At 32.6% G+C, this 26,595-nt stretch overlaps 1 protein-coding gene across 4 annotated transcripts in view; it reads left to right on the top strand.

Moving 5' to 3' along the window:
• Positions 1–26,595, top strand: part of LOC114331101 (scavenger receptor class B member 1-like) — a 475,489-nt gene that overhangs the window by 349,056 nt on the left and 99,838 nt on the right. The window contains exon 1 of one of the 4 annotated variants that reach the window (XM_028280588.2): positions 17,118–17,213. The exons of the other annotated variants lie outside the window; for them this stretch is intronic. Within the exon in view, the coding sequence (XP_028136389.1) occupies positions 17,183–17,213 (31 nt within the window). The 5' untranslated portion in view covers positions 17,118–17,182. Of the gene's footprint in view, positions 1–17,117; positions 17,214–26,595 lie in introns of those variants that run through there. 4 annotated transcript variants of the gene reach the window in all.

Here is a 26,595-nt window from a genome sequence, read left to right on the forward strand (position 1 = left end):
GCCAGTTTTCCATTATTTTTTCAGGCTCATTTAGCAACATCCCTTTATCATCTCTCATATATGGGTTGTTTTTTTGATATCCTCTTTCCATTTTTTTTGCTTCCTGGTAGAATGATCTTATTTCTTTTTTTTGAAATTTTTCTTCTATTTCTTTCAGTTTGTTCTCGTTGTATTTTCTCTTTTTGCTTCTACATTTTCTTTTCATGATTTTTCTCAATTCTCTGTATTCTTCTCTAGTGCTTTCTTCGTCATTTGTGAGATTTTTGAGTCTTACTTTTCTTATTGCTTCTGCTATTTCTTGACATTCTTCATCATACCAATCTTTTGTTTTGTGTTTTCTTTTGGTTTTCGCTAGGATTGCTTTACTTGTGTCCAAGATTGCTTCTTTGATATTTTGCCATTGTTTGTCTGGGCTTGACGTTTCTTGTTCCCTGATTAGTCTGTTGGTTATTCCCTGTTCATACTTCTTCTGTGTGTTGTTATCTTTTAGTAGTCCTATGTTAAATTGTTTTCCAATTTTTTCTGTTGTTTTATTGTTTCGCTTTATATTATGCTCGATTTTATATTCTGCTCTCACCAGGTAGTGGTCAGAGTTACAGTCCGCTCCTCTCATGCTCTTTACATTTATTACATTGTTTGCATGCTTCTTCTCTATTAAAATATGGTCTATCTGATTTACTGTCTTCTTATCAGGGGAAATCCACGTTCCTTTATATATATCTTTTCGGCGTAATTGTGTGCTTCGTATCACCATTTGCCTTTCTGTTGCAAAGCCTATTATTCTTTGGCCATTATCGTTCGACACCTCATGCTTACTATATTTCCCTATTATGTGTTCGTATATATTCTCTCTTCCTACTTTGGCGTTGCAGTCTCCCATTATTATTTTGATGTCAAACCCTGGTAATTTATCATATTCTCTTTCCAATTGCTCGTAGAATTCATCTTTTTCTTCTTCTGTGGCATCTTCAATCGGTGCGTGTACATTTATTATACTTATGTTTCTTTTGTCCCCTTTTAATCTTATTGTGCATAGTCTATCTGATATTGGTTGGAATGCCATTACTCTTTCCTTCCATTTTCGCTGTATTATAAAACCTGTTCCTAACCTTCTGGTTTCTTCCCCGCTTTTAAAAAATACCACGTCTTCTATTTCTACTATTTCTGTTTCCAATTGTTTTGTCTCTTGTAAAGCTATTATTTCTACATTATATCTTTTAATTTCTCTAATTAATTCTTTGAGTTTTCCTGTTTTGTATGTGCCTCTTACATTCCATGTACCCAAGTTGACTTTAGTTTTCTTTTTGTTATCTTTACTTATTGCCTTGTCCATTGCCTGCGTCGTTTCCTTCTTATTTATCCCTGTTGCAAAATGTATCTTGTCATTTTTCGGCTTGTCTTTTTTATTGCTGTCTTGATTTGTTTTATTTCCATAGTTCGTAATCCTATTCTTTGCATTTTTCGTCGTCATTTGTTTCCTTTCATTGCTATTGCTTAGTTTTTTGCTTTGGTCTCTACCACCAACGTTTGGTTCATTCCATCCCAGCGCCATATTTCATGATCGGCATATATTTTCTTATACCCTACTTTCACTTTTCTCCCTTCCTTTCTTAGTTCTTGCGCTTTTTGTCTGACATGTTTCTGTACAATTCTGTCGTTCTTTGATAGGTCATCGTTGATATAAACTAGACCTTCTTCTCGATTTCTCAATTTGGTTTTGTTTCGCATGATTTTTCTTTTATCTTCTTCCTTTTCAAGCTCAACCAGACAAACTTTTTCTCCGAACTTCAGAGCCTTCTCTATTTGTACATCTACTTTTAATTCTGTCTGCATAAAATTTTTCATTGCATGTTTTAGGATATCTGGCCCATTTGTATCTATGTTCAATCCCTGTATAATTATATTTTTCCGCCTTTTTTGATTTTCTAAACTTTCAAGCCGTTCTTCTATTTGATAAACTGCCTGTTTTAGTTTCGTGTTTTCTTCTCTTAATGTTACATTCTCCTGGCGTAGCTCTCTTATTTCATCTCTATATTCTTTCTGCTCTCTACGCATCTCGCTAAGTTCTCTTGATTGTTCCTCGATTTTTAGACTTACTCCTGCCATCATTTCCATAATTTTTTGTATATTCTCCTCCATTTTCTCCTTTCTGTAGGAGGGAGATCTGCTTATTTTTCGACTTTTGTTAAAAGCCCGTTCCAATTCTTCCTCTTTTCTCTTCTTGTCGTTTTCGTCTGTCGTGGTACCGTCACTTTCTGTTCGAAATAATAGCTCTTCGTATTTTTTATCTTCTCTGCTCATTACAACTGATTCGTTTTACTGCGATAAAGGTCTCGTTCGGACTATCTCCGCGGAAACTTAACCTTTCTCAGTGTAGCGTCTTACTTTTTTTTCTTTTTTTTTTTTTTTGATAAAATTATATTGAGCAGTATATACTATTTCGCTCCTCCCTACTTACAGGACTTCCCTGTCGACTTGGCAACACCGCGTTCCAATCAAACAAGAATCCACTTCGAATATCGTAATATCGATGACGTTTTATTTGTTTATGTGTTACGCTTACCTTTGATTTTTGCCAATTTGGAGCACAATTTCAATATTTAGTTTATTATTTTTCGTTCAGCGCGAAGATTACTCACTTAACTTCACACTTTAGCGTTTGCTGTAATTGATTTACTCTGCATTTCGCGAAAAACGGGTTTAATGCAGGAGCAAAATACAATTAATATTTACACACTCAGCGCAACGTTGCCAATTGGCCCTGGAATTGCTTCATCCATAATATGAAGAAACTTGTTTCAAAGTCAAACAAAAACTAACCTCTAAATGAATGTTGTGCATATCTGCATCTGACGACTGAAGATGTCATGCGTACTTGGCAGTAGTAACGGTATGACGTTCTTAAACGTCATCAGTATTCTAAGGGTTAAGGGGTTACAAAAAGCGCAGGTTACCTTGTGATCTGGGCTACCTTTTGTAACCTACCAGACTAATATCAGAGCTTCCAAGACGTATTAAATTCAAAGTTTTTAAGATCTCGAGGAGATGTCATTAGATGGGATGATAATAAGCAAAAAAATGATTAATTGGACACCTAGAATCCCAGAAAATATGTTTTTAGGAATAGTGGTCGTCCTCCAATAAGATGGTCAGTGATTTGCAATGTATACACACAAAATCCATACAAATTGCACAATATATAAAGCCACGAGAGCATCCAAGGAATGATTATGTATGCCAAGAAATATACACATTTATCAGCTGAACGACAATAAAAGTACAATTAGAATATTTCGACAGATTTTTTACTCGAGTTCTCGAGACCTTTTTATACATTGGCCATCCAAAATGTGAATGGCCAATGTAATGTACAGGGTTATTCACTATATTTTGACCCCCTTGTAAACTGCCTTATTTACAGAATTAGAAAAAAATTTAAAACACAAAAATTATTCGATTTTTAAATTATGATTTTTTGACATACCTATATATCGTAATAGTGGCGTCCTCCATTTGGGCGTGTCGACGTAATCGACTATTTCTTTAAATAGAAATAGGGATCGAGTGCTAGCTCATTTGAAAAGTTATTTAATTCCCTATTCAGTAATATAAACATTAACATGAATAATTATACAAAGTGTCCAAAAAACTTTTTTTTCGAAATAAATTAATTGACAAAAAAAGAAGAATATATGTAATTGATTTAATTTAAAATACATTTTACTGCTGTTAGAAAACAGAAATAAAAGTTTATTGTACAAATAAACATTGATTTTTGCTTAAATTCAATGTTCAAACTGCCAAGAGGCAGATGGGTGGCAGCTTGAACATTGAATTTAAGTGAAAAGTAATGTTTATGTGTTTAATAAACATAAATTTCTATTTCCTGATAGTAGTAGAATGTATTTTGATTTAAATAAATTCGTGACCCGTCAAAATAGCCCGGTCAAAACAGCCCCGTCAAAAAAGCCCCGTCAAAATAGCCCGAACACAAAATAGCCTCGACAAAATAGCCGGCAAACAAAATAGCCCCGACAAAATAGATCGCACACAAAACAGCCCCGGTCAAAACAGCCCCGGCTAAAATAGCCCCGGCTAAAACAGCCCCTTATAAACAATTACACAATTATTTATACAAGATATCCAAAAACTTTTTTTAATTTAAATTATTTGACAAAAAGGGAGAATGTATTTAATTTATTTAATTTAAAATGCATTTTACTGTTGCCCGAAAACAGAAAAAAATGTTTATATCATAAATAAACATTGATTTTCGCTTATCTTAAATGTTTAAACTTCCAAGAGGCAGGGAAGACAGGACTCGAGTTCTCTGAAAAGACCATTTTTATTTAATGTAGTTAAGATAAACATCTGAATAGAGGATAATTACCATTTCCGAAAAAATGTATTTTTAAGGAATTATTTCATGATGAATTCTGAAGGGAGCTTTTTTGTCGGGGCCATTTTGTCGGGGCTATTTTGTCGGGGCTATTTTGTCGGCGGGCTATAATTCCGCGGTTATTTTGTCTGCAGGCTATTTTGTCGGAGCGATTTTGTGTGCGGGATATTATGTCGGGGCTATTTTGTCGGAGCTTTTTTGACGGGGCTATTTTGACGGGTACCAAATAAATTACATACATTCTTCTTTTTGTGTCAATTAATTTAATTAAAAATTTTTTTTTGGACGCTCTGTATAATTAATCATGTTAATGTTTATATTACTGAATAGGGAATTGAATAACCTTTTAAATGAGCTAGCACTCGACCCCTATTCCCATTAAAAAAAAAGAGTCGATTACGTCATCATAAAATGGATGGCGTCACTAGTACGATATACAGGGTGTCCAGAAACTCTACCGACAAACGAAGACAGGAGATTCTTTAGATAATTTTAAGATAATTCAGCCCAATTCACCTAGTCCGAAAATGCTTCTTAAGGGAGCTAGAGCTCTTTGAAGATGGCGTCATGAAATTAGTTTTTCTTAAATACCTCTAGAACGCTTCTATTTAGAAAAACGAAAATTGGTATGCTTAGTTACTTTTCAGAGATGAATCGATTCCATCCATTGCAAATTTCTAGTACCGGTCATAGGCGTCCGTTTTGGGTAGAGAAACGGGTATTTTATCGCATAACTTTTTTGTCCTTAACTTTTATGCATTTCTGACACCGGATTATTAAATTGTGAGGTATTCTAGTACTAAAAGGTACTCTTGTTTTAAGTCGGTAGGACACACCGTTTTCTAGAAAAATCGATTTGAAAGTTTTTCGTTTTTGGAATTTGAAAAAAAATTGAAAGAACTTTTCAACAAAAAACGAAGTATTTTACCAACATAAAGTAAGAGTAACTTTTAGTACTCAAATACCTCATAATTTAATAATCTAGTGTCAAAAATGCTCAAAAATTCAAGACAAGAAAGGTATGCTATAAAATAACAGACATACCCAAAACGGACGCCTATGACCAGTATTAGAAGTTCGCAATTAATGAAATCGATTTATCTCTGGAATATAAATAAATGCACCAGTTTTCTTCTTTCTACACACTTTTTTTTTAAATTTTTTTTTAATTCATAAAGCGAAAAATTTTCAAATCGATTTTTCTAGAAAACGGTGTGTCCTACCGATTTAAAACAAGAGTACTTTTTAGTACTAGAATACTTCAATGTTTAATAATCCAGTATCATAAATGCATAAAAGTTTAAAATAAAAAAGTTTTGCGATAAAATAACCGTTGCCCTAACTAAAACGGACGCCTATGATCGGTACTAGAAATTTGCATTATATCTTGAAGATAAATACGCGTACCAATTTTTGTTTTTCTAAATAGAAGCATTCTGGAGGTATTTAAGAAAAACTAATTACAAGACGCCATCTTCAAAGAGCTCTAGCTCCCTTAGGAAGCATTTTCGGATTAAATGAATTGGGTTAAATTATCTTAAAATTATCTGAAGAATCTTCTGTCTTCGTTTGTCGGTAGAGTTTCTGGACACCCTGTATATGTCAAAAAATCATAATTTAAAAATCGAATACCTTGTGCATTTTACATTTTTTTCTAATTCTGTAAATAAAGCAGTTTACAGGGGGGTCAAAATATAGTGAATAACCCTGTACATATAAAAAAGACAACTCCATCAGAATGCATCCATGAGAGATACATCGGTTTGTGCTAATAAAAAGAATTGATTACATAATAGAAATGTTTATTAATACTTATTAAAATTAGATATTTGTATGCATTTGATCAATCTTTGTAAATTAAGAACTCGTTTTTATTACCCAATGTTCTTAAAAATTTGTATAATCAATCTGGCAATCTTAAAATTGTCAATGTCGGTCGTGTACCTGCTCGTTCTTGTAATAATTTTTTTAATAGTCATACTAAAATATAAAAGGTGTCGTTAATGATCAATTTTCTGTTATAAAAATCATGCTACAAGATGTATGGTTAAGGATATGCAGCCGGCGTTTCAGTGTCTGGTTTTTAACCAGTTTGGGTAATCATTGTTTTTAATTTTCGAATGCAGAAATGGAATCCTTTCGATTAATTACTCCTGCAGGGTCGTAGAGAACTAGTGATTAAAGAATGTGTCCTTTATAACATATACAAGTGAAAGTGTTTTGTGTTTTAATTTTTATTTAACACGCCGTTGGCCGTATCGACTTGCTTAGCAGAAAATTGATGTTGGTTTTTTATCAAGAAACTGTTCTGGGATACATTACAACAGTATATTTTCAATAAAAGAACATGCTTAGTATATTTTTTGCTCCGCTATGTTTAACCAATGACTTGCTCCACAATAGAGCAAGTGGCGACCAAGGAGTGCATTGAATATATTTTCCAACTAAATTTTTGTTTATAAAAATTAATTATTATTATTTATAATGTATTGGCATCTTTATTTATATATACAAAAACTGTAATATAGCCATACGCTAAATAAATAAATAAATCCAGAATAGAGGAGATAGTCTGTGAGAAGAAAGATCCCAAAATAAATTAAATCAAGGTTTTTTTTATATTCTATATATAACTTGATACTCAAAGAGTGCAGTAATTATAGTGGTATATCACTTCTCTGCTCAGCGTTGAAGATCTACGAAATTATTCTAGAAAGGAAACTACGAGGAATAGTCGAGCCTCGACTATACAAAGCGTGTTTAGTTAGACCATCACACAGCGTACAAGACCATATATTCACACTACAACAATCACTGAAAAAATACTGTTAAAAACGATACACTGTACCTAATAGAGCAGGAATTATAGCAAATAAACAAGGAAGTAGACGAAGAACTCGTAAGTGCAATAAATAGTTTGTATGTCAACACAAAAAACCAGGTCAGGAAAAGCAACCTAATCTCAGGCGAATTTAGACAAGGTGGAGTGCTGAGCCCACTGTTATTTATTTCTGTTATATATGAAGTGATTAAAAAGTGTTGAAAAAAAAATTAAAAAATGAGCTACAAATAGGGTATAGCAATTTGCAACAAACAAAAATTGAAGCCTGTGCATTTGCTGTTGACATTGTTTTAGTTGCAAGAACTGAAAAGGCTCTTGCAGATAATATAAGAATATGTGCAAAGGAAATAAAAAGCTACAACTTAATGATAATTATGGAGAAAACGAAAGTAATGGCAATAGCCAACAAAGAAGCAAATTTAAATATTGAAATCGACGGGCAAAAATTGAGCAAGTAGACCTCTTTAAGCATTGGGGAATAATGTTAAATATTAAAGAGACACACAATAAGATGAAATTGGAAACAGAATAAAATTGATAACGAAAACTTATTATTTTCCTGTATAAAAATTTCCTAAACAAAAAGGAAATATCGAGTTAAACCAAAATGACAGTCTATAAAACCGTATACATATATGCCAATTACAATACATGGGGTAGAAAATTGGGTACTGAAAGACAGACAAAGAAAAAGATTACAAGCTACAGAAATGAGATACTTAGAAAAAGTAGTAGGAGCAAGAAGATTTGAAAAAGGAAGAAATGAAGATATAAGACATGAACTACAGGTAAAATCACTCAACGAAAAAGTTGAAGAAAAGAAGTTAAAATGGGCTGGACACATGATAAGAACGAGTGGTGTGGTGACAGAGAAGTGAAAATGGCATGGGAGGCCAAAGCAGTGAATAAAAGACAAAGCTGGAACACTAGTATAAACGAAATACTTAAGAAAAGAGGAACATCGTGGCATGAAGTAAAAGGTTTAGCAGCAGATAGGAAGAAGTGGCGTAAATTTTGCAGATAGTCACATATAAAGGAAGAAACCTCGACAACTATGGGTATAAGAGGCAATCGATTATGCATGTATGTATGTGTATAACTTAAAGTAACTGAATCATTTAGGACATTTAAAAAATGGGAGAAACACCTTCAAACCCCTCAGAAACATGGGGTTTTTGGGGGGTCTTTTTTGAAAGTTTTAACATGTTACCCCCAATTTTTGACTGTCCTAAAGGACTCAGTTACTTGAATTTATATGTGGCCTATTAAAAAATCTTGATTTGAAGTCTATAAAACGGGGAAATCCCCGAAACCCTTAAAAAACTAGTATTTAGGGTTTTTCAAAATGGTGCACCATACGAAAAAAATTATAAATTATACCTGCAACCATCTCCAAAAAAATTGTACTATTTTTCGGCAAAAAAATGCATTTTGAAGTTATGTACACCCAACTTATCGGTATACAGTGATGAGCGCCCTAATAACCGGCAAAATAGCGCCAAAGATGGAAAACGTATTAAATTGTGAGATAACAAAAAATGAAACTAGTCGAGCTGGGAAATTTAGCGATATTAACCTTTAAATTTACATTATAGTTCAGAGAAATAAGGAAAAAAAATATCCTGTTGGTAACACAACCCCCTCCAGGCCGAAACCAAATTTTTTGAGTAGTATGGATATCTATAATAATAACTTATATGTTTCCTGCAACCGATTTTGATGATATACATAGTTATAAACAAATGAAGATCAAAAAACGGTAAATTTTCGCTTTTTTCGTCTATTACTAAAAAATTGGGCATTTTAAACAAATTTTAGAGTAATAAACTCATAAACCGTATAAAAACCTTCAATATGGCGTTCGCTGAATATGTCCATCCTTATTGGTTGCTTAGGAAATTGCAAAACAAATCATAAATTTTGAGTTTTTATATATATTGATAACTTATGTAAAAATTAACTTAGAACCTTCTTATTACACATAATGCTGAGACTTATGATGCTTAAATCATACCCTAAATTTCAAAGCAATTGATCAAATAGTTTAAAAGTTATTTAATTTGTTTTTTCCAAAATTAATTTTTTAAGTTACAGTGATATTTTGGATAGTTTATGAAAGAAGAAAATTTACAGTGTTAATTTAATTTAAAAAAAATGACAAAAAATAATTATAAATATTGCAAAATAATTTTGCAAAAACATGTGAATTAAAAAAATGGGGGGCTAACTTTGTCCCTAATTGTCCTAGGACAGTTGTTTTTCTTTCTAAATGTGTATAAAAATTCAGTATTTCTAAATATGAAAAAATAATTTTTCTACGGGTAACGGTTAAAAAGTTATTCTAATTGTTTATAAGTAAGCAAAAAATCGACATGTTTTTGCAAAATAATTTAAACTGTTTAAAATTATTTTTTGTCATTTATTTTTAATTAAGGTAATAGTATAAATGTTCTTCTTTCATAAACTGTCCAAAGTATTATTGTAACCTCATAATTTTCTGACTTATTGTTGCAAAAAAAAATGAATTTGGGATAAACAAATTAAATAACTTTTAAACTATTTGACCAATTGCTTTGAAATTTAAAATATAATGTAAGTACGAGAAGTCTCGGCACTCCGTGTAATAAAAAGATTCTAAGTTAATTTTTACCTAAGTTATGAATAATTATAAAAACTCAAAATTTATGATTTATTTTGCAATTTTCTAAGCAACCAATAAGGATATACATATTCAGCGAACGCCTTATTGAAGTTTTTTATACGATTTATGAGTTTCTTACTCTCGAATTTGTTTAAAGTGCTTAACTTTTTGGTAATAGACGAAAAAAGCGATAGTTTACCGTTTTTTGATCTTCATTTGTTTATAACTATGTATATCATCAAAATCGGCTGCAGGAAACATATAGGTTAATAATCTAGATGTCCATACTACTCAAAAAATTTGGTTTCGGCCTGGAGGGGGATGTGTCACGAGAAAAATCTTATTTCTCTGGACTATTATATTGATTGTTTCCCACCTTTACACATATCGGAGGAGTATGTCAACTGAAACTGTCACTGTGACAGTGGTAGTTAACAGACTCGTCTGATACGTCTGAAGGTGGGATACAATCAATATAATGTAAATGTATAAGTTAATATCGCTAAATTTCCCAGCTCGACTAGTTTTATTCCTTTTTATCTCACTACTTAATACGTTTTTAATCTTTTGTGCTATTTCGCCGGTTATTAACACGCTCATCACTGTATACAAAATAGACATGTCTTGTATAAGCCTGAATTATGCCTGTGGATTTTTTAAATTGATTGCATCCCTAGAATCCCTATAGAATATCATGCTACGGCTATGATCATTTATAATTAAAATACATTTTAAAACTACCCACACGTAGTGATAGTCCGTCTAGAGTCTAGACCAACTTAAGGTATTTTTCCATAAACCTTGAAAATTTAATGTAGGTATTCTGAAAAAGACAAATCCACTGTCGCTGAAAAATCCCGGTAATGACAATGTTTTTAGTTCAGTGTTATCTATGGTAATAAGATCATTCAGATAATTTTAAACCAGTTGCATTAGTATGAAGAGATGTGTGTGCAGGTATTCATTAATCTTCTTATGGTAGGCTGTTTGTAAATTGCTCGTAATTATTGTAGAATGCAGACTTGTAATTTTTTTAAAAACCTAGTCTCATTTCTTGAGTATTATAAAAAATGTTTATAAAACCAAAAAAAATGTTGCAATGTAACTTTAGTTTTCATTTTAAACGTTATGTTTTCTTTTTATTTCATCGTCTACTTTTTGTAATTGGGAGAAGATACTTTAATGAGACATGTAATTTAATTTTGTAGTATTTCCAATGGAACTTTTTTAGACAATCAAAAACACAGATGTCTTTTTTTATAAAATCCGATCGGTAGATATTTTGCAGAGAAGGGTTTTGCACTGGAGAAAAGCGTTCCTTTTTAAATAGGTTGGTATATTTGTTTTAACAACTCATTGGGGACGAGATTGGTCATCATTTTTGTTTTTCCATCACTTATCTTTAAACCGACTCTCTGTGTTACTTGCTGTAGTTGTTATAGCATAACTCTAGCATCTCCTAAGTTGTCTGTTATGAGAACAATGTTATCGGCAATATGGAGAAGATTTAATATATTTACATCGATATTAATACCCTTTAATCAGAGGCGGCTTTAAGTATTGTGCAGGGTGTGCGGTGCACACGGGCGCCGGGATGTTTGGGGCGCCGAGCACCAAAGAGCGGGTCGTTTACTTTGTTTCAACATAAAATATGAATTTTTTTTTAAATAGGAGGCGGAAGATGAATCAGTAACTGACGCGAAAATACATTTTAAAGTAAACTTTTACTATTACCTATTAGATACCGCAACTACAAAATTTGACGAACGCTTCGAACTTTTAAAGCAAAATAATGACACTTTTTCGTTCCTTTAAAAATTAAAACACTGGAAGGATAAAACACTGCAGTAAGCGGAGCCCCGCATACTGCAGACTTTTTATCGGCCGATAGTTTAGTCGGGATGGGCTGTTAGTGCGCATACCGAGCCAACTAAAAACAGTCGGGTTGGTGAAGAGGGCGCACGCTATCAACAGCCGACCGACTATTCTCGAACTATTTAGTAGGTACCAAAGTTCTTATTTGACTGTTAGTAGTCGCACAATGAAAAAATTATCCAGAAATGTTATTATCGCTCTCATATAATGGAGGAGGAAATCCAAGAACAGATTCCGAGAGTATTGAGTGCATCCAATTTACAGTGAAAGAAATAAGACGACGCGACGGTTAAAAGTAACAAGCGTGATCCAGAAGATTATCATGTTAAAATGAAACTGGCAGGACACATAGGAAGAATGGAAAACAACCGTTGGACGAAGCAAATTCTTAAATGGCGACCAACGACTAGCAAAATAAGTAGAGGCAGACCTCAAACAAGATGGACTGATTACATCAAGTGAATGGCTGGTCACGAATGGATACAAAAAACAACAAACTAAAATGAATAGATACACCTAAGGAAGGCTTTGTTCTGGCGATGGATGGAATAGCTGTTGATGATGCTGATGATGAATTCTCAGTGACAGATTATTAAGTGGAAACTTCTACACAATGTATTCGAAATTACTTGATTACCCAAAAAAGTTTTTCGCCTTTTATCGGATGATCTTAGTCACCTTCAATGAACTAGTCATGCTAATTGGGCCATGCAGGTTTCTACAATTAACGATTGTGAACTAGACGATGCCATTTTCTCGCAAAATGTTAAAAAAATATTCGCACGGCACAAGTATTGGATACCAAAACTAGGAGAGAATTGAACTATCGACCGATAAACAATCGTCGTGTGTGCGCAAGTCCTAGTTAGCTCACACTGATTAAACTGTCGGCCGATATTTGGCCGAAAAATTAGTTTGAAGGCAAACTATCTGCCGATAAAAAGTCTGAAGTCTGCGGGGACTCTTTTGGGTAGTTTTTTCTGACGCCGTGAATACCTATTGACTCCCGACATCATTTAATATTGGACTATTTATGGACATCTGGATTTTTGTTTACAATATAAGTGTACCTAATACCCTATGTACTAGTACTAGGAATAGGTAGGTACCTATTCGACTATTCCATTTTGACTGCGCGTCTACCAAAGGGCGCCAGAGCATCGACTGCACACGGACGCTACATGGGCTAGAGCCGCCTCTGCCTTTAATTCCCACTCTAGTCGTTTAAATGCGTACTCCATGACTGTTACAAATAGTTTTGGCGACAAGGTATCTCCCTGTCGCACCCCTCTGAAAATGTTTATCTTCTCAGTCGTGCAATGAAGGTTAAGAGTTGTTTTCGCACTTTCGTATATATTTAGAATAATATTCGCATGCCTCTGGTCTATTCTGCATTTTGATAATGCTTTTAAGGTAGAGACTGTTTCCACCGTATCAAATGCTTTGGGGAAGTCAACAAAGATAAGAGCAAGTGATCTATTACCTTTGATAGACTTTTCGACTAGAGTTTTAAGGCATTGCAAATAGTTGTTTGTTCCGTGTCCCGATCAAAATCCGGCCCAAAATAGAAACCGAGTTTTGCTTCCAGTCTGTTTGCCAGTATTCGGGTACAGAGCTTGTATAGGTGGTTTAGCAAGCTAATTGGTCTATAATTTTCAATATCTAATTTATCTCATTTTTATGAAGGATTGCAACCAAATTCTTTCATTTATTGGGAATGTTTTCATTATGAAGATATTGTGTTTGGATTCGTGACATCAAGAGTGGACCTAGTTTAATTGTCTCAATGACTACACCATCTTCTCCTGGAGTTCTATTATTTTTCATATTTTTAGAGCATGTTGTACTTTCTCCCGTGATATATCTGGTATATCTAGTGTGACCAACTCCAATTCAGTCGAATTCGGGACAAGGCTGAAAAAAATACCTGAAATCCGGGCCACTTCTTTTTAATATAGGACCTATCATCATTTTATTGATTTTTGATGGAACTCTGATGTTGGATTTCCATGTAAGTATAACCTTGGGTTAATATAAAAATGTAATTATTTTAGGAGACGAGAATTTAAATACAGAAGCGAAAAAAAGTGTACAGAAAAACAGTATAGTTTGAGTTTTCGTAAAACTATAATACCACTATATAAAATGCATACGTTTTGGATGTGGTATGAGTATTTACACTCTAGAAATTGTCGACGTTTTTTGTCCCACCAATTCAATTTGATGTGAATTCTTAGAAGTATAACGTATTTAAAATGTCAAAATAGAATTGTAACAAAATGTTGAAAATTCGGATGACCCGGAAGCCTTGTCCGGGACGCCGGGACACGACTTCGTAATTCGGGCTATGTCCCGGATTTTTCGGACTAGTTGGTCACACTAGGTATATCCTCTGATCCTTTTGTATTGGTGGTTCGAGGAGCTCTGGAATAACTTGACTTTTATATATCGTTTTATAGAAACTTTCCACTAAATGTAATATGCCTGGTATATCTGAGACTATATTTCCATTTTGGTCTTTAAGTTGGAAGACTTCTTTTTTGCCATTTTCCATTTTTCTCCTCAATGCTTTCATGCTTTTTTTTCTTCTAATATTTTTATGATTTTCCAGTTTTTGTATTTTCTACTATCTCGTCTGATGGCTTTAGAGATTTCTTTATTGATGATGTTTATTTCTCGTGAGTCAACATTTTCTTGACTTTTCAGCACTCTATGATATTCTATTGTTTGTTTCGTCTCTTTACTATTTTTTTTTCTTTTCCATGTTTAGGGCCAAATTTTTCCTGTGCTTTTGTTACTGTATCTACTATTTCTTCGTTTATGTTATTTATTGTATTCCTGAGTAAGCTACTGGTTATTTGATATATTTTTCCTGATATATTTTTCAATGTCAAGTTCATTCGTTGGGCTTATCCAAGATTTTAATTTGTTTTTACTTTTTATCAACTTCAGTCTTTATTGCTTAATATTGATTTCTACAGTTGCTCAGAACATTCTATGATCGCTTGCAACCGAAAATTGATTTAAGACTGTAACATCTTTAACTATGTGTTTTTTGTTAGTGATGATTGAAGTCAGTCAAAGATAAGAGCAAGTGGTCTATTATATTCAATAGACTTTTCGACTAGAGTTTTAAGGCACTGCAAATAGTCGTTTGTTCCGTGTCCCGATCAAAGTCCTGCCTGTTCTTCCGACTGATAGAAATCGAGATTTCCTTCCAGCCTGTTTGCCAGTATTCGAGTAAATAGCTTGTATAGGTGGTTTTAGCAAGCTAATTGGCCTATAATTTTCAAGATATAATTTATCTCATTTTCATGAAGGATTGTAACCGAATTCTTTCATTTATTTGGAATGTTTTCATTATGAAGACATCGATTAAAAAGTGTTTCGATTCGTGACATCAAAAGTGGATTTCCCAGTTTAATTGTTTCAATGACTACACCATCTTCTCCTGGAGATCTATTAGTTTTCACATTTTTTAGAGATGTTGAATTTCCTCCCGTGATATATCTGGTATATCCTCTGATCCTACATTCTGTACCTTTTGTATTGGTAGTTCGATGAGCTCTGGAATAACTTGACTTTTATATAATGTTTTAAAGAAATTTTCCACTAAAGGTAATATGCCTGGTCTACTTGAGAATATATTTCCATTTTGGTCTTTAAGTTGGAAAACTTCTTTTTTGCCATTTTCCATTTTTCTCCTCAATGCTTTCATGCTTTTGTTTTATTGTTTTTATGATTTTCTCGTTTTTGTATGTTCTAATATGCCGTCTGATGGCTTTAGAGATTTCTTTATTGATGATGTTTATTTCTCGTGAGTCAACATTTTCTTGACTGCTCAGCACTCTATGATCTTCCATTTTTTGTTTCGTCTCTTTACTAATTTTTTGTTCTTTTCCATGTTTACGGCCACATTTTTCTCGTGCTTGTGTTACTGTATCTACTATTTCTTCGTTTGTGTTGTATTCCTGAGTAAATGATATATTTTTCAATATCAAGTTCATTCGTTGGGCGTATCCAAGATTTTAATTTGTTTTTACTTTTTATCATCTTCAGTCTTTATTGCTTAATATTGATTTCTACAGTTCCTCTGACCATTCTATGATCGCTTGCAACCGAAAATTGATTTAAGACTGTAACATCTTTAACTATGTGTTTTTTGTTAGTGATGATTGAAGTCGATTTCGTTTTTTGTCTTACCATTGGGGCTTCCCCAAGTCCATTTTCTATGGATCTTCTTATAGAAGAAGCTATTCATTAGATATAAATTGTTTTCCAGCAGGACATTTAAAAGTATTTCGCTCCTTTCGTTTCTACCAGGTGTGCCAAAATTTCCGAGAGCATTTTCAGCTGAATCGGTCCTAACTCCTATTTTGGCATTAAAGTCGCCACATATTACCGTAAAATGTTCGTGGTCTTCTGTAACAGCTGTGTACAAGTCATCATAAAACTGTTCTATTTCTTCGTCAGTGTGACTCGTCGGTAATTACTTAGTAGTGTAATTACTTAGTAGTTTGTTTTTTTATCACAAGTATTTCTAATCAGCATCAAGCATCTAATTTTATTATAATATCGTTGGTTTGGAAGAAGAATGTCACAACTCAAAAATTGCCATTTTTGAGGTTTACCCTCTAACCAACTCTAAATGTTAAACTTTATTATGGGAAAAATTGTCAGAAGTTGCACTCATATAATTTCCGCTAGATGGCGACTTATGACAGTTTGACTTTGTCAAACCCATGCATTACATTTTATGGAAGAGCGGCGCAATATAGTTGTGTTTCAGTTGTTGTGGAAGTTAGGTACCACGTGTTTTTTTGGAGAACAGTGTTAGAAGTTAAAAAAGGAACGTGTTTTTGGGATTTTGTGTTGAATATTTAATGCAAGACAGCTACATTTCGTCTTAAGTAAGTATTTCTTATAGGATATGTGCGTTTATATAGAATTATTATGAGCAATACAGTAACATTTCGAACAAATTTTGGGAAAAACTGTTCCAAATGCTAATTACAGGTAGAAAGGTGAAAACAAGAAAGGTCTTTATATTTATATTTAAATGATAATAATGGGCTCTTTAATATTGTAAAAGATTTTACCTCTTATTTTCTACCTTACCCAAATTATAATGAAAACTAGCACATTAAAATTTTAAAACATCGCTCCTGAAAATTAGAACTTTTCGACTTGTGACAGTGTTCTTCCAAACCAACGATATGTATTCACTCTTATTAATTATTTAATTCTTCCTGTATATATGGCTGCCAATCTTCGCCTCTGTTAGAAATAAATAAACAAAGATAGTCTATTGGCAACATATATCTTCGGGAAAAGATTGTAGAGTACTTCATAAAACTTAATCCGTGATAACAAGTAGTGTAACATAAGCCATAACCTTAATATTAATGTTCTGATATATCACAGTATGTTTTGGTTAAAATTATTCATTACCAGAAGTAAGTCTTATTTATATTTAATTTCATAATATTTGTACATTTGTCAACAGTTTTGTTTTTTGGATTTAATTCCCGGATTGGACTATTAGTGCAATGTATCAAGGTTTTTAGCTCCTAGTTCCATCAACATTCATCTATTTTCTTGAAATTTTACCAGTATGTAGTTAATACCTTAAGAAACAAAATATACCCTATGTCAAAGTCTGATTTCACCTTGGAAGTGGAATCCATCCCAACAGGGGGCTTGTAAACTTTATAGTGAGAATAAAGCCAAGAATCGATAAAAAAATATATTCTTAAAAAAATGTTCTCTGGGATTTTTTCCGAAAAATAATTTAGTCTTATTCGTGATAAGAAATTTCAATTTATCTTATGTTTTTGAACAATTTTTCATGGATAACTTAAAAACTCTCAAAATCAACAATACTATCCTTGCTACTACTACCCTAATTGAAATTAAACGTAATCCATTTCGAATTCACTTATTTAAGCATCAATTATGCGATCTAAAAGATTAATCAATTTAAAGTGGTTACAGTGAAGACAATATTATTAAAATTTTTAAAAATACCATCTTTTTGTTTTCAAAATATACACAAAACTGTCGAAAATACGTGAAAATTGCTATATAAAAGTATTTTCTGTAAGGAAATCCTAACTTTTTTGTTATTGGGACAGTGCAAGTTCGGCAAAGCGACACCTGGTTTCTTCGCTCTGCAACTTTATTCGCACTTTTAATTATATTGGCAAATTATATTGGTCCTGTTAACTTGATAATTGTCAGGGCCATAGTCCAAAAAAATAATAAGAAGAAAAAATAATATTCAGGTTATGTTATTAAAACGTAAACAATTGTATGTAGTAAATAAAATTAGTTTTTAAAATGCAGTACTGCAAGCAAAATACAATTAACTAAATTTACCTTTATATAATAATTGCATATCATATCAATATTGTGGTGCAATATATAATTTTTCTTCTTCAATGACAGTGTAGTATGAAATGTACGTCAATTTGACAATTTCAATTGACAATATGAATTATTTAAGAAAGTTGCAATATTTCTTCGCTATTCGCGCACATTCTCCTATCCCTTCCAATACTTGCACACCGCGAATATAGAAAGTTTTACGTACCCTAGACAATTTTGTACTTATTTTGAACATCAAAAATATTTTTTTGACTGTAACCATATTTTTATAAATTATTAATTTATAATTATTCAAACTTTTGGATCCCATTGCTAATACTTGAATAAAGTGAATGGATACAGTTTAGTTGTAATTAGGACAGAAATAGAAAAGGTAGTATTATCTTTTTTCAGCGAAAAAAAAAAGAATTCGAGCTTATTTTTATGATAACTTCCTAGTTCATATGTTGAAGAGTTCTGCAAAGTTTCATTTGAATGCTTTTTTAAAATATATATTAAGAATTTTTCCAGGAAACATGACCGTTTGGGTTAGTCTATGTAAATTTTTCGTTATACAAAATTGTAATTTTCAATAAAATTTTATTATACAGGGTGAGTGGGGAGGAACGAACCAAACTTTAAGAATGTATAATAGTATATATAAAAATAATTAAAAATAGCTCATATGTTGTTATTCGATATTAATTTGTTTTCGAGTTATAGCGATAATAACGCAAAGTTGTAATTTTTTATTAATTCAGTTACGAATGTTCTTGTAAGACATTTAATTGCGAAATTGCGTCCAATCTGTGTATGTAAATAACATACCCTTCATAAGAAACGATAAAGTCATTAGTTTTTGAGATATTTGAAGTTAAAAATGAAATAGCACAGTTATTTTGAGTTATGTATTTTTATTTTTGATCCCTTTATTTTTGACTATTTGACATATATTCTTATCCTACTTGGCAGAAAGTAAAGGTACTGTAACTGTACACCCTACTAACTTATGTTAAAAACATTTCTGGCTACTACCACAGGCGTAAGACGGGGGATAGTGACTGGTTGACCCTTCCCAAATTCGACGCCACTGACGAAAGTGCTATTTTAGCATAATTTTTAGATTCTCCAATACTTTATTTGTAAATAATCTAGTCTTCATTCTTAACCATAATCATTAGTTTTAGAGATATTTGAAGTTAAAAACGAAGGGACATAATACATTAATCAAAATAACTGTGCCGTTTCATTTTTAACTTTAATATCTCGAAAACTAATGACTATCGTTACGTATGAAGAGTATATTATTTACATACAAAGTATTGGAGAAAATTTCGTAATGAACTGTCTTACAAGAACATTTATAGTTGAATTAATATCAAATTACAACTTTCTGCCATTATCAATATAACTCGAAAACAAATGAAAATTTAATAACAATATATAAGATATTTTTGATTATATTTACGTATATTATACATTCTTAAAGTTTGGTGCGTTGCTCCCCACTCACCCTGTATACATTTTATTCATTGGCAGGTTTTTTCGATAAAGTCTAAAGTTCTTGAATTATTCGTAAAAAATCGATCGCAAACAAAAAAAAATAGAAATTTTCAATCACGAATAAGTCTAAAATTATTGATTTTTGAAAAAAAAAAACTCTGTAGAACATTTTTTGCTTAAAATATATTTTTCTATCGATTCTTGCAGTGGCGGTGCATTGGGGCTTAGGGCTTAGAGGGGCGCAAAACTGATATTCTGGAAAAAATTTCAAAAAAATATGTTGAAGCAAAACACCCGGTTAAGGGTGGAGGAAAATGAGTCTACGAATAGGGGCGCACGGGGAATACTTGCATTGGGGCGCAGTCAGACTAGCTACGCTGCTGGATTCTTGAAGTTATGTTTAATATAAAGGTACCAACTCTCAGGCTCAAATAAGGGTGCATTCCACCCTCAAGATAACTGCACACTTCGGCATAAGGTAGATTTTGAAATTAAGAGTAAATAGAGTTTAATTCCAAAATTTCATCAAAATCGATGCGTTGATGAAAATCGTACATTATACCATATTTTTACCATACGTAAATTTTTAAATGACTTGTTTACTATAAGAGTACTTACTGGTATTAAGTACTTACTTGTATAGAACTTAAAAAGTTACCAGTTATAGAGTGTAGGAGCACAGACTTTTACACAATAGTATTTTTTTTAATTTTAATGGAATTTACAGAAAAGCTGGTCATTTAAGCTGCTACATTTTCTTGTTTTTTGTAATCAGTTTTCCTACATTTACAGTACAAATTAGATAAAAAAGATCATTCATTCGAAAAACAAAAATATTAAACAGAAACTTTGAATTACTATTTTTCCCAGCCATAATCTCACAAAAAATGTTGCTTTTCTGGATCATCATTTATTTCCTGTACCAAGTGTATTTTATAAGGGCGAAATTTGTAAGGTTTCAGTAACCTGCAAACAGTAATCTGTGAAAAAAAAGGGATTTTTGTGCTGTTTTTTAGTACTTGCAGTGGGCTCTAAATTTTGTAACACGACCTAAAATTCCTACTTCTGCAGATTTAGCGCTAACAGGTTTTTTAACAACGATAGATTTTCGCACACCTTTTTTTATCAGCTACTGCTCCCCTTTTGTGTAATTTTATGGGATTTTTTAACTAGTTTCAATACGTAGGAGTGATGAAGTCAATAAGAGGACTCACAGGAAGAAGAAGCAAATTAGATATGAAAATAAAATTAAGACTAATAAATAGCATTATACTGCCAATAATTACATACGCATCTCTTGCATGGGGTCACATAAGTCAAAGTAACAAAAAAAAAGATACAAGCGGCACACAACAAATGCCTCAGAGAAGCTGCAAACGTGCCCAGATACGTCGCCGAACGGTTCTTATTTAGAGACCTAAAACAAATAAGAGTACTGGATATTATGGAGGAAAAAGCCAGAAAAAAATTTTCTGAGCTAGAAGGCCACCCAAACCGGATCCTGTAAGAGATATTAAGGTATGATATGTACCATAGATGGAAACACAGGAGACTCAAACAGCAAATATTAGTAAATATATAATAAAGGCTAGATAATCGTAGCTCTATCAAAAGAAGGCAACTTGCTCACCTTTGGCATCTCATTATATTTATTAGTGTTGATTTTTATACGTTTCAGACATCCCTCAAAAAAATATATACAAAAAACTTAAAAACGGCTTCAGCCACTAAACAAATCAATAAAATATTAACAATAGGCGAAAGCCACAAAAAAAATATTAGTAACAAAACCCAAAAAACGGGCATGAGGAGCCCACATCCTCGAGCGCCGAGTCACCGAACTGGACATAGCCCAGTATAAGACAAGACTCCCATATGATAAGCACTTTGCTGATTGAGAGCCCTTATAGCGCATCTGAGCGCTATCAGGGGTAAGTGGATGGTCTGGAGCATTGAGGCAGGGTGGAGTGATTCCTGCTTACGGGAGTTAATCCTCCTCGCCCCAATAAATTGTATCACCCGAATGTCATTCTCTAGGGGTGAACAAGTCTCTCAGGCTGGGTTAAATCACTATGCTTGCTTGCTTGAGTGATGAAGTTGATTAACTAACGTTGAGATTTTCCATGTATACTTTTCATTTTCAAAAAATATGGAAATAATCTTAACGCATTCCGCTATTGAATAGATAAACCATTTCGTACAAATTTAAAAAACACTTATTTAATATCGCTGTTCAAATAAGTAAGATTTTTGCAAATATCTTTCAATATAGTTATTGAAATGATGGAAAAAATTGTAATTAACACTAGCAAAACATTAACATACATACATTTATATTAATAGGAATTTTTTCTATAGAAAATAAGAACGATGTCTTAAGACATTTTTGTAACCTTGTAATTATAAAACCATTTCAGGGATCCGCATTTCAATTTTAGCCGAATTGATACTTATTGGATTGTGCTTTAATCTATACCTATATCAAACATTTAAATTTTCCATTTGCATCAGAAATAGTGAATAGTGAAAGTGCAATATTTTATTATTCAAAATGAAATATTGACCTTAACTTTTAGGATTTGTATAACGAAAATTAAAATAACAAATTATTTCTCAACTTTGTTTTCATATTAACTAGCCATTACAAAAAATATAATCTAATTCGGTTTGTGACAAAGATAAAAGCTGACCCAATATTTTTCATAAAAATACCAGTTTTCATTGTCATCTCATTAGGATAAGACTTGGAATTTGATTGACGTGTTTATTTTTTATATTTGCAACGTGATTCAAAGCATGTAAAGTACTTGAATACAAGAATAAAAAAACGTGGCGCGTTTTACTTCAAATTTAGCAAATATTATGGAAAAATCTTTTAAAATAAAACTAGAATTTTGTTTTGCATCAAAATGAAAATACATTTTCGCGCCACGTAATAATCATATCAGATCTTTTGTAGCTGGAATATTGTATGCGCCACTAATTTTTACGGCGTTTAGCGGTTTTATATTCTTGTATTAGGACTTTTTCAAAGTTTTTTTTATAAATTAAATGTATGAAGTTGAATGCAATTTTTCTCGATTGCACGTTAAGCTTTATAAATGGTCGCCTTTGTCGCATTATCTCCCAAATGATCTAGTGTCCATCGAATGTACACTACATTTTTTTCTATTTGAAATAGATTGAAAAAAAATATTGGGATGGCCGGTTAATGAACTCGGATTGCCCGTTGCCGGATCAAATTTAGCGTCGTAACCACTACAACTACATAAACCATTTCGGGAATAATCGTTAATTGTATTATACATTTGTAGCTTAATAACTTCTAAACGGCTTAACCGATTTTGATCACTAAACATAATGTGTTTGAAACGTATTGACAAGTAGTATCTGATGCATCTAAGGTCAAGTATGATAACTGAAGCTATTACAGGAATTATTGAGCTTGAGAAACCGTTTTTCCATAGGAAATAGATTTGATCATACTTATGAAGCCTATAACTTAAAAATTCGAACTTTCCCGGATATGAGGTATACACCGTCAGATTCATCTAGAGTTCTTCTACAACGCTCAGTTATTGGACGCAATTCGTAGGTTGAAATTTTGAGTAATTGTCTAAAAACCAAAATTTTCAAAGTTTAGTTTTTCAGTTTTTCGGCGATACTAAGCCGTGTGTAATATGTCTGATCCTGATGGCTTAAACACCATTTAAAAGCTTAACTCAACACTATTGATTTGGTATATTTGCGGTTCTCCTGTATCTTCTTGAACCGAAGATATATACCCCCAAAAAATATGTCGTTTTGTACCTACCAAGTCCTACAGCTGGCTTATGGGTGGTCAAAAGTCACAAACTACACCGGTTCTGAATCGTTCATGACCCCCTCTTCAAACACAGAAAAAAATTCAGATCGGTTTAACTTTTCCAGCCACACACATACATACATATCAACAAACATTTTCCCTTTTTTAAATAGAAATTGAGTCATATTTTTGAGCTCGGTAACTTTTGAATGGTATAACCGATTTTCAAAATTAGACGTGCGTTGGAAAAGTAATGATTAGTACTATTAGAAGCCGCAAAAGCCGGACTTAAATTTTCGAAGTTTTTGGGAGTTTTGGGGACGAGAACGAAAAACAGACCCTAAATAGGAAGGGCGTAAAATCCACACCCTTGGACCAAAATGGATGGTTGATATATGAATGGGTGAGTCTTTTCCTGATCTTTAAGATGGGAGTTGGAACAATTTTCAATTCCGTCAGATTTAGAAAATCAAAAATTTCGTGTATATATAGTGTAGCGTGTAGGGGGGTGTGGGTGTGCGCCACTGGCGAGAAATGCCGTTCTCTAGTAATTATATTAAAAAAGATATCAGAAAGCATTTTTAAGAACATAAGAAAATATCTTAAAGAGCAATGTGAAATTTTTATATTAATATTTTTGAGATAGTATTTCCTTCATGGTGGTAATAGTGTAACAGTCGATTGAAAGGAACATACTCCTATACATAGTTTATGTCGATTTCGAGTGTGCCTTTGGCTGCCTATCTCATGCTGCTATATGAACTTTCTCCATTTCTGTTTAACATAGTTGTAGACTATGTTCTCTTCAAACTAGACTCCGACACAAGAGGGATACAATGGACGTTAATCACACGCCTAAGCGATTTAAAATACGCCACGATACGTGCCTATTAGGACAAAGGTTTTAAGATGTGGCTGACCAGTTAGAAACACTTTCCACTAAATTCAATAAAATAGGTTTCAATATTAATATAAATAAAACCAAATCCATGAGAATAAATGCAAGAAATAACACTATTTATTATTAACGACATGCAGATTGAAAATATGGAAAATTTTATGTACCTTGAAAGTGTCCTAACAGAAAATGGATGTATAGTACACGATATTCGTATGAATTTAAGAAAAGCTCAACAAGTATTCAGTACTGTGGAACTCTGGCCAGTAAAGTACAAAGACAAAGATCCGAATATTCTAGTCAAATATCCTATCTGTTCTACTCTACGGATGTAAAACCCGGAAAATGACAAAAACCCTTACAGAATCATGGCCAGGATCTGTCCATGATTCACGGATAGGGAGCAACTCACAAAGTAACATTGTTAAACATGAATTTAGAAGCTTAAATGCAATAATTTTAGTAGATGAAGGTTACTGATTAGCACCATGGTTAATAGTGCCCTTTAGAAATCCGAATACTCCTGCATAGCTTGCTTATAACCAACTATTTACAAAAGAGCGTGTAATAATTGAATGATGTTTTGAACAACTAAAACAACGGTTTCCGATACTTCAATATAAAGTTCGGGTGTCGATAAAATATGTTCCAAAACTCTGACAATATTAAAAATTAAATAGTACTCCGTTTTTATTCATACCACCCGTGAGAGACATAATAATAATTCAATTTCAAGGACCCATCAAATCTTCATAATATGGAAAAAATTTAATTCATGATGTGAATATTTAACAGATATTCGTTCAACCTACTTAAATATCATCAGCAAATATTGTAACAATATTTCAACTGAGTTATATAAATCTTCTTAATTTATATTTGCATTATATAACTTCTACCGATAATAATTGTTAAAACAGCCTGTAATACCATGAATAGCATGTTTCTTTGTGGAATACTAATAACAGCCTTCTGCAGAGTGCATTATCTAATAGGTGAATTCATCATTTCCTAATTGCATCGTGTTAATTTATGCCTATAGCCAAAAATGTGCAAAGAAGATTTTAGGTCAAACGTTTTGTTTATGATATGTTTTTGGCATAATGTGTTTAAAAATGTAATTAAAAATTAAAGAGTGTCCTAAAAGTATGAAATAAATGCATGGAATTCATAATCTTGTTCCTGGTAGAGTTTAAAAAAAAAATTAAAAACCAGGTTGATTGTTCTAACAATAAAACACTGAAAACGTTTGTTTTCTATACTTTCACAAAATTTATTATAACTAAGTGACTACAGCTGTTTTGGCAGAGTGCCTTTCTCAAATGATATAGTTTACAATGTGTTTGCCTTTTTAAGTCTTCAACTGAAGAGGTTGAGACAACAAACATGAGTTCTCCGTATATCTAAACCTACCCATACTGACACAACTATACACAATTCATCATCCCATCCTACACAACACAAATTAGCAGACTACCATAGCATGATACATAGACTGACAGAAATTCCCATGACAAAAAATAACTTCGAGATAGAACTAAACATCATTAAACAAAAAGCAGTAAACAACGGCTATAACGAACAAACAGTTAACAAAATTTTAAACCAAAAACTCCATAAGAAAGCCCTGAAATTAGTGTATCCACCACCACAGAAAGAACCCAGTACCTTCTGCTCTCTCACATATACTGGCAAGATAACAACAAAAATAGCCAGATACATAAAAAAAGAAAGGAATCACACCAGCTTTCAGAACTAACAACAACTTAAGCAAATATATTAAGAACAATAAAAGCCGAAAGAGAAAGCAACTACAGAGTGGTGTGTACAAACTAACTTGTGGTGACTGTCCGAAAACGTACATCGGTCAAACTGGCAGAACTTTTGACAAACGGATAGCAGAACACAAAAGGGCATTCAACAATAGAAAAACAGACACTTCTACATACGCACTTCACCTTCTAAATCATAATCATTCCTTCAACGAAGAGTTTCAAATTCTGCATATTCAAAATAAAGGCCTTAAGCTATCTTTTTTAGAATCTATGGAAATTAATAAACTGAAAAATACAGATATAATTCTGAATGACCAACTCGAAACAAACAGCTCCCCATTCCTCAACCTCTTCAGTTGAAGACTTAAAAAGGCAAACACATTGTAAACTATATCACTTGAGAAAGGCACTCTGCCGAAACAGCTGTAGTCACTTAGTTATAATAAATTCTGTGGAAGTATAGAAAACAAACGTTTTCAGTGTTTTATTGT

The sequence above is a fragment of the Diabrotica virgifera genome, chromosome 5 (genome assembly GCF_917563875.1).
Source record: "Diabrotica virgifera virgifera chromosome 5, PGI_DIABVI_V3a".
NCBI classification, from domain to species: Eukaryota; Metazoa; Arthropoda; class Insecta; order Coleoptera; family Chrysomelidae; genus Diabrotica; species Diabrotica virgifera.